We start from the raw sequence: 10,366 nt of genomic DNA, 5'->3' as shown, positions 1-10,366 counted from the left end.
TTATTCTTCCATTTTCCCTACTTAGCTCCAGAGAAACTTTACAAAAGATTCACAGTTCATAAAGACTCTTCTGCCAAAATACCTCCTTTGTTACCATCAATTATGTGGATAAACAAGCAAACTTTCCTTGGCAATTAGAAACAGAATGAAGTCTTTTATTTTTGAGATGGTACAACATTACTCTGACGTAGAAGAGAAAGCAACATGCACAGCTGTACCATAAACAGGCCATTCCCATAAATGCCGTTTCCAAAAACACATCCCCAAGGTAACCCATTTCCTAGTTTCCCTCCCAGATGTTTCTTTATGCAACTACATATAAATATGCATATAAACTAAGTTGTACCTTGTTCTTATAAAAAAAAAAAAAAAGGTAACAAACATTTTCTGTTCTTTGCTTTTCTTATCCAACAGTGTATCTTGGAGATACACTTTATTTTTACTGATACAGAAAACATCCTCGTGTTTCCAACCCTCATATAATAGCAACTGAATGAAAGTCCCATAAAATATATAAGTAGTCATCTTTTGATGTCCATTTGGGTTGCCGCCAGACTTGTGTAATCACTTGTGTAATGATGCAGAGAAAAATGTGTGTTAAGCAATACAGAAATATTAATTGCAACTAGTGGTTATGACAGGAACTTGGGAGAGGATGGGGCAATACAGGAACTGAGATACAGGAATTAAGGGAGTTCAGTGTAGAGCTAGAAGGCAGCTTGATAAACTTGGGTTTTGTGAGAAAGTAAGGGGGAAAAGAAACAAACAAATAGTTTGGTAGTCACACAAAGAGAGACAGAAAAAAGAATTAAGAAAGAACCTGAGCAGGAAAGTGGGAAAGCAAAGGGAGCCCTGAGGATGAATGTGTCACTTCAGGATTGAAGAATGCATGAGATGCAGGAAAGGGGGCTGTAGGCTACCTCTCCCTCTGCCCTCTCTCCACCCCACCCTCAGCCCAAAGACACAGAAAGCCCGGCTATCCCTTATCACATCGCCTCCCAAAACACAGCCCCATTTCCCTCCCTCATTTGAGGCTGGCATGATGACATGAATGACATTAGATAACATGCCTCTAAGATCTTCCATCTACACCTGAGAAGGTCCACCAGTTTGAGATGTACCTGTATGAGCACACATCCAGCCTTAAGATTGCTGAGCAGTTAGGGTCAGGGAGTGAGTTCACTCTCCCAAATGCCAGTTGGAAAACCGAAAGAAAGGCACTATCGCTATTGGACACTGCAAGCAGGAATCAACAAGGAAAGTTTGAAGCTTGTGCTGGCCCTAAGATTACTCAGAGAAGTACTAGTGAGTTTATATAATGAGCAGACACCTTGAAACCACATGGCAATATAGAGGAAGATAATCTCAGTACATAAGATCAAACACGTATGTCAGATGTAAGAAAATATATCACGCTTCTTTTGTTTTTCTCATTATCAGGTCCAAGTGTTTAAAACATTTAAAACTTAAGTGTAAACATTTAAGTTTACACTTCTCACATTCATTTTACAACATGCATTACAACTACAGAGGGCCAATAAATTTATACATCTATTTAAAAATAATGAAGTGATCTTCCATGGAAAAACAATTCAATATAAATTGAAGCTGTGTCATAGCTTACATACCCATTGTAGACCACGAGCTGTTTGATTTTGAGAATGATTGTTTTGGATTCAATTAGTACTATCAGATTCCTCAAATCCATCATGAGGATGGATTTAACTCAGGACAGACTTAACTTTTGAGGAGTTGATAGCAGCATTTCAAGACATCTCCAAAGGCCTGTATGAATTTGTCATTCCGCAGGGTGAAGATAAAAGGGTTCAGAAAAGGGGTCACCACTAAAACCAGCAGTGACACTACTCTGTTATACTCAGCTGCCTGTGTTTGCTTGGGTTTCACATAGAGAAACAAGCAGCTGCCAAAGCCAATCACAACATAAGTGAAGTGGGAGGCACAGGTGGAGAAGGCTTTCCTCCGGCCAGAGGCTGACGGGATCTTGAGGATGGTGGAGATGATGTAGGTGTAGGAGACAATCGTAGGGATCAAAGGACCAATGATAATGAAAATGGCCATTAGAAAAAGAATAAACTCTGTGAAAAGAGTATCCTCACAGGATACCTTAAGCAATTGCCCTCGATCACAGTAAAAATGATCTAACACATTTGATTTGCAGAAAGTAAGCTGAAAAATGGCATAGACCGGCCAGATTTCAGAAAGAAACCCAAAAACCCATGACACAATTACCACACAAATGCAGGTGCTGCTGTTTGTTCATAATGATGTTGTACCTCAAAGGGTTACACATAGCCACATAACGGTCTGTAGCCATCACTCCAAGTAATGCCGACTCCAAGGTACCCAAAGAAAGGTATAAATATAGTTGTGCAGCACACGCAGCCAAAGATATGATCTGAGTGTTTGGAAGCAGCAACCCCCAGAGCATAAAAGGGACAGCGGTGGATGTGATCAGGACCTCCAGAACAGAGAGGTGGCCAAGGAGGAAATACATGGGGGATTGCAGATGTTTACTAACACAGACAGTGATAATGATGACTGTGTTTCCCATCACTGTCACTGCGTACAAAAAGAAGAAAGTCACAAAAAGGATATGACGTACTTCTTGGGAGCCAGGGAATCCTAAGAGAAAAAATTCAGTGGCACTGGAGGAATTTCCCAACATTTACTTTGGAGTGCTTTTCCCTTCTGAAATCTAGAAAACAAAAGAAAGCTAATATGGCTTCCCATCCCAACAGAAGTAGAAACCGTTATGAAATTCCTCTCCTGTCCACAGACTTCACAACATGACCGGAATAGTAAGCATTCATCTTCTACTATTCCTGTATATGGTCAGTGGCAATTTTTCTAAATATGCACAATGTGTGAGAAGAGTTGGCCAAGAAGATGATCCGTCCCCAGTGCTATATCATAAACATGAGAGCCTGTCTCCCACCCAGCAGGCACCATTGCACCCTCAATGCTCAGTTCACCTGCCTCCCACTCTGCTCTAAACTGTCATCAGTCAGCCTCCATGACCACAGTGGGTTCCTTTCCACCACTAACTCCCATCTGGAAGGTCCTAAACTACTCCGTCTGCCAAGTATTTTCTATCTTGTAAATTCCTGTTCCAGTATCATGTTCTATACAAAAGTTTTCCTGCCAACATCCCTGAGCTGGTTACTTGGTTTCTTTGTTTCATCTGAATGTAGGTTCCATTTACAGAATGTTTATTTTAAAACTTCTGCTTTACCTTCATCATCATTGTTGTGTGTTGGTGAGAGTGAGGGAAGTCTCCTGAGGAGTTTCTATAAATTCTCGAGGGCAAGGACTGAGTATCTGTCAATCTGCTGGTCAGCTGGTTCCCTGCATGGATTACTCCTTTCTTCCTATCTTAGGAATGAAACCTCCCTTACTTTTGTCCTCAGTGAATGTGTCTTCTCACAGAAGGCTGACAAACCAGCACCTGGGCTGAGTTGAGCCTGGCCATCTCTTTCTAAGACTCTGACAACTCCTGTCACCAGACTGTGACAGAAGTCAGATTCAGAATGAAGCATAGGAGGAACTTTTATCCTCAGCCTCTGTCTGTCCCACATTGACCTCATACTGAGACTGACAAACAAAAGGCTTTAGGTCTACATGCCTTGCCTCTAAGAGAGCCCAAAGCCACAAAGTGTGACCTCCAGGTCCAGCCCAGGTTCTAAATACAGAGGGTATGCTCTCATTCTATTAAAAAGTTTGGGATATCTCCTCAAAGTCAATGTTCCTTATACATCACATTTTTTCTCCCAAAATCATACCAGAAATTAAAGAGCCAGCTGTCACTAACATAAAATAGACCCAATTTCCTGAGTACCTTAGAATTTCTGGGCTTTATCCCTTGCTTCCTTCAGGTCTTTGCTCTGGTGTCCAAGTTCAGGGAAATTGTCCTCATCATTAATATGTCTAAGAAAAAGCACATACTACCCTTCACTCTCTATCTCCTCGCTATAAGATAATCTACTTACCTTTTTAGCCTTCATCACGTGAAATTATATCACTCATATTACACTGTAAGCACCGTTAAAGCAAGAAGATTGTCATTCTTGTTCATCATGTCTCATGATCTAGTATTATTTTTAAATGAATTAAATGAATTTGTCAATTAAAGGCTGAATCTATGATCAGAGCCAATGAACACCAATGTTGAAGGCAGCTGCTTTCTCTCCCTTCTGTCCTCACTGAGACAGTGCCCAGTCCAAGTTCATTCAGTCCTCTGTCTGAGACCTCTTGTAAAATGATATTTGGGAAGGACCAACTTGATGAAAGAAGTCAGTCTGATCTCCACAATCTCTGCTTACATGGGACCAGATGAAAAGAAAGGAGAGATGATGGTTCTGACAATAGCAAGGAACTGTGCCTACCTCAAGCACTGAGTCAGAATGGTTGAAAGTGCTTTCTGCTATGCAAGAAGGATTTGAAGATAAGCCTATTACTCTTTAGAATCTGGATGTCCTCATCCTAGAGGACACGCAAGCCCAAAACTTCCCATCCTGAGCCTCTCCTAGTTTCTCCTTCACAGAGCAGAACTCCTGGAAAATGCTCACCTCCAGAGAAATACCCTGGAGTGAAAAGTTGAATGGCTCCTTAGGACTCGACCCAGGGTGCCTCCTGACTAATTAGTGCTGAAATTGCTCTGTGGCCCAGAAGAAGCTGCTGCTTCTTTACTCTCAGTGAAGTCTAGAAATCATAATGCCATGGGATGCCCCACTGCTTCCCTCTTTCTCTTTCCCTCCTTCTTTCACTCTGCAATGCATCCCTAAGGAATATTATTCACTAAGTTAAGTTAGTTCAGAGAAACCCTAGGGATGCAGTGAAAGAAACACCAAAGAAACGTTCAGCTTTTCTCTCCTGAGACCAATCAGGTTTGAGAACTCTTAAAAGTTTTGTGTAATGGGAAAACTTGAAATCTCCCTCATCAAGAGTTTCTCAAAACCCAGGCTGTCTTTCTCTAGGCTCTCAGTCGTGGTTATAAACAGCTCAAGTCAGTCCTGCATGCTCCCATGTGCATCTCTCTAATTCCATTTAACCCTACAGAGACCACACTGCCTGTGATGGTTAACACAGGTGTCAACTTGATGGATTGAGAGATGCCTAGATGGACAGTGAAGCATTGGTCCTAGGAGTGTCTGTGAGGGTGTTTCCAGGGGAAATTGACATGTGGGTCAGTGGACTGGGAGAGGAGGCCCATCCAACGGGCCATGGGTGAGGCTAGAACAAAGTTTTCAGAAGGGGGACATTCAGCTTGCTTAGATTCCCCTCTCTCTCTCTCTCTCTCTCTCTCTTCTAGAGTGAGTATCTTTCTTCCTCCTGCTCTCGGACATCAAACCCCAGCCTTTGGACTCTAGGACTTGTACCAGCATCCTGCCTCAGACTGGAAGCTGCACTGTCAGCTTCCTTGGTCTTGAGGCTTTTGAGCTGGGACTGAGCTACACTACCAGCTTTTCTCATTTCCCACCTTGGAGAAAACCTACTTGGAGACTTCACCTTTGTAATCATGTGAACCAATTCTCCCTAATAAATTTCCTTTCATATATATATGAAAGTGTAAGGCTGGGCGCGGTGGCTCACACCTATAATCCCAGTACTTTGGGTGGCCGAGGCGGGTGGATCACCAGGTCAAGAGATCGAGACCATCCTGGTCAACATGGTGAAACCTCGTCTCTACTAAAAATACAAAAATTAGCTGGGCATGATGGTGCGTGCCTGTAGTCCCAGCTGCTCGGGAGGCTGAGGCAGGAGAATTGCTTGAACCCAGGAGGCGGAGGTTGCGGTGAGCCAGGATCGTGCCATTGCACTCCAGTCTGGGCAACAACAGCGAAGCTCAAAAAAAAAGAAAAAAAGAAAGTGTGTGTGTGTGTGTGTGTGTGTGTGTGTGTACATGAACACGTGTGTATACACATATACTATTGACTCTCTTCCTCTAGAGAAACATGACTAATATACATCAAAAACCCAGAGGCCAGGGATGGGTGAGTAACATGAGAAAATAGTGGTACTGTATAGGTAGCTTCAAGCTCCTGACTCTCCACTGAAAAGACAAAAACAGCCTGAAATTGCCAAAATCAACTTTATTAGAACTTTAGAAAATACTCAGTTTTTCAGCAGCCAAGCAAACACTGATACAAGAAAAAAAAACTTAAAAATACTAGGAAAGCTCTGTGGTGTTTTTAATTACCTTTGCCTACCCTCTCCCCACCTCACCAGCAGTCTTGAAAATGACAGCCTCTATCCCCAAACCAGATCCAGTCTCTGGTTCTAGAGAGCGCAGAGCAAACCTCATTCACAAAGTACTATGTATGTCTGTTCTAATCTGTCTGGACTACCTGAAGGACCGGCCCAAGGTGCTAATCTTTGTTGCACTTAACACAGATTCTGCTCATGGTAAAAAGTTCCAGCCATTGTGTAAGAATATTGTAAGACTAACAAAAATTCTGCATCTCCTACGGTAAAAGATTACTATTGAAACATAAAACAGACCATGTAAGCTTCAACCTCAGAAAACTTGAAAAATAACAGAAAATTAAATCCAAAGAAAGCAGAAGAAAATAGATAATAAAAATTAGTGCTGAAATCAAAGCAATTGAAAATAGGAAAGAGAGAAATCAAGAAAGCCAAAAGCAGGCTCTTTGAAAAGACCAATAACATTGATAAACCTCTCTCACCAGGGTAACTAAGAAAAAAGAAAGAAGACAGAAATTACTAATCTAAGAGACAAAAGAAAGGCCATTATCATTGATACCACGGACATTAAAAGGATGGTAAAAGAACACTGTAAAAACTCTACACCAACAAATTTGATAATTTGTATAAACAAACTAATCCTTCTAAGACACAATCTACCAAAACTGAGACACGGATGAACTAAATAGACCTATATCTATTAAAGAAATTGAGTAAGCAATTAATAACCTTCCAAAAGAAAAACCACTCAGCCCAGATATTTTCACTGGTGAATACTACCAAAGACTTAAAGAAGAAATGATTACTAATTCTCTGCAATCTCTTCCAGAAAATATAAGCAGAGGAAACACTTCCTATTTATTCTATATGGCCAGCACCACACTATTACCAAAAACAAACAAGGTTAGTACAAGAAAGAAAAATTACAGACCAAGTTTCTCCTGAAAATAGATGCAAAAATTCTCAAATAAAACTGAAATAATTATTAGCAAATCAAATCTAACAAGTATAAGAAGAATTAAATACCAAAACCAAGTAGGATTTATCTCTGATATGCAAGGCTGGTTTCACATTAGAAAACCAATTAATGTAATTCATCACATCAACAACAAAAAGGTAAGATCATATACTCATATTAATAGCTGTAGGAGAAGCATTTGACAAAATCCAACATTCATTGATGCTTTTAAAAACTCTCAGCAAACTAGGAATGGAGAGGAACTTCCTTACCTTAATAAAGCATATCCACAAAAAGCCTACAGCTAACATCATACTTAATGGGAAGTAACTAGTGCCCCACTGAACACTCCCATTCAACACTGTACTGGAAATCTCAGCAAATGCCATAAGACAAGAAAAGGTACTTGGGTTGGAAAGGAAGTCATAAACTGTCTTTGTTCACAGATGACATGATTGTTCACATAAATAATCTCAAAAATTGGTAGAAAAATTCTCCTGGAACAAATAGGAAATTATAGAAATGTAGCAGGATATAAAGTTAATGTGTAAAAGTCACTTACTTTCCTATATACCAAAATGAACAATTCGAATTTGAAATTAAAAACACAATACCATTTACAACAGCACCAAAAAAGAGAAACACTTAGATAAAAATCTAACACACAAAATTCATATAAGGAAAGCAAAATAAGTGAAAAGATAGGTAGCAAGACTCAATACTGTTAAGATATTAGTTATTCACTTGATTTATAGATTCAACGCAATCCCAATTAAATTCCATCAAGTTATTTTATGAATACTAAAAATTGATTGTAAAGTTTAGAATAGGCAAAATACCCAGAATAGCCAACAAGACACTGAAAAAGAACAAAGTTGGAGAACTAAATATTAAATAAATAACCTTCTCCTAACCTGGGCAGGAACTGAGAGATCAAAACATGACTCAGACAAGCCCAGCTTGGTGAATAAATGAGTTTATTAGGACTCACATAAGAGGCATTCCCAGATGCAGAGGACAGCTTTGGAGATATGCCCTGCTTCCAATCTCTAAGCTACTTTTAAGTTAATTTTTTGGCTGTTTGCCTACTGTGTGTATATGTGATGGGACTGTTTTCCATGGTAGGTTCTCAGATATTCTCTGGGATGTTTGAATTCTTAGGGACACCTACACCTCAGCTGGGCACTATGGTATTGGCTCACTATCCAACCTTTATGGTTCAAGCAGTGGACATACACCCTTTAAGTAGCATGGTAGGGGATCCTTCACACTAAAATCCACCCTGTCCATAAGCTCATACATTCTTTCTGCCAATCTTGCATGAATGTCTCTGAGCTGGGCATGAGGGGAAGAACTACACGGGCCAATAATGTATAGCCATGGCTTGTGCCTACAGGCCTCATCCACAGTGCACACAAGAGCACAAAAAGCAGACGCTAACTGCAATTATAATGCCTTTTAGCAAAACATAACTCCAGTGACTAGGTAAGATGTGTAACCAATCTGAAAACGGGTCAAAGAAACCTGATTGACTTATGTCATAGATCTGATTTGACAAATGATTTAAAGTATCTGTAACAGTATTCTCTTTATCAGGGATATAGGCACAACAGATAGTGCCTATAATGGAACACGTAGTTAGATGACCATCGGGTTGATGATTGGGCTTCCAAGTGAAGGCAATCCCCAGTGAACCTGAGTTGCATTATTAGTGCTGCTGAACCAGTGACTCCAATTCTGCAGGGGTAAAGGCAGACTATTCCAAGCCAAGGTATATTATTATCATTTGATAGGGAAAGGTATCCATAAACGCAACAATCAGACTGGTTGCTGATTGCTGCTCTAGTCACAGCCCACTCCAGATGCTGTGGGTAGCAGAACAAGAGCCTATGGACATAGACACAGATGTTTAGTAAGATCCTTCATGGGTGCATCCACTCCTTACAACATTATTAGCACTGTATATTCTCCCATTGTTCTTATCAGGGAGGCTACTATTGGCTTCAGGCCTAGCTAACAGTACCACACATAGCTTCTCTCCCTAGGAGTGGGTAAGCATCCAATTAATTGCTAAGCTTCTGGTCTTGCCCATTCTATGTGCACTGTGCCTGCTCCAGAAGTATTGATGCTGCCCTGTGTTGATATTGTAAGGCTCTCAGACCTCCATCAAGGAACACAGCTGAGATGACCACCCTCCAGTCCCATAAAACCAATCCAGTATGGGGGCACTTTCCAGTTCAACTTCGGGTCCACATAGCTATCACCTCTTGGCAGATTCACTGGTGTTCTCAGGAGCACAGTATGTCCATTTTCTTCAGGAGCATTTCTCAGAGTTGCAGAGGCATCCCTGAGAGTTTGTAGGACCTATATCACAGGCCTTCCCAACTTCATAGGGAATGATGCCAAGGCCTTCCATTCATCTTTTTATGGGATAGGCAGTGTTTAGAGTGATGGTCTGCTTTCTGGTGATGGCCTCCACTTCTTGCAATGCCCTATACATGGCCAATAACTATTGCTCTAGGACTGTATAATGGGTTCTGCACTCTTTCATAATTGAGACCAAAATCATACAGGTACCATTCACATTGGTTGCTTTTATCACAAACCCCAAGTTACCCCCATGGCATCTTTGTGGCTTCACAAACTCATTATTATATAAAAGATAGCTAGATCCAAATTATTTTTGATAAAATTGAGACCTGTTCACACGACTAAACTTTATTTGCCCCAATAGGTGATCCAAGGAAAGCAGTGGATCAATAATTTGGTAAAACAATTTCTAATGGCAGTTTGATTTTTTAAAAATCTCCTTTATCCATTTTTTTCGGTTCTAAATGAGTTTAATTCTTTACATTTTAGCTAGAACTGGCTGAACTATATAAGGAAAACAAAATATCCAAGTGGCCTTGAATTAGCGAATTTTATCTCAATACCAGTAGCTTAATAACAGTAGATTCAAAGCAGGGAGAAAAGGAAAGAGAAATAAAGAGCTTTAGAAGACTCTACTTAACTCTATAGCTGTAGATTAACCATTTGAGCTCTGAATTTTTCTTGTAATTTGCCCATCAGTTTTAAAATGTGCACAAGAAAGGGCCATAATATGTTACCAGATGGGAGGATTAGAAAACCATTCCTTTGAACTTCTATAAGAGTTTCTACCCTTTTTCCCTTTCCCGCTCTAATGAT

At 40.4% G+C, this 10,366-nt stretch overlaps 1 protein-coding gene across 1 annotated transcript; it reads right to left on the bottom strand.

Annotated features, from left to right (window-relative positions):
* Nucleotides 1–2,780, bottom strand: LOC108283433 (putative olfactory receptor 9A1). The gene is given in 2 exon segments (XM_017499775.2): nt 1–2,268; nt 2,270–2,780. Coding segments are annotated over 2 exon segments (948 nt in total). The 5' UTR covers nt 2,687–2,780; the 3' UTR covers nt 1–1,737.
* Nucleotides 2,781–10,366: the final 7,586 nt, after the last annotated feature.

Source organism: Cebus imitator, unplaced genomic scaffold, assembly GCF_001604975.1.
Source record: "Cebus imitator isolate Cc_AM_T3 unplaced genomic scaffold, Cebus_imitator-1.0 Scaffold260, whole genome shotgun sequence".
Lineage (NCBI taxonomy): Eukaryota > Metazoa > Chordata > Mammalia > Primates > Cebidae > Cebus > Cebus imitator.
The sequence above is the reverse complement of the archived record's forward strand: the minus strand, read 5'-3'. Positions and strand labels throughout refer to the sequence as shown.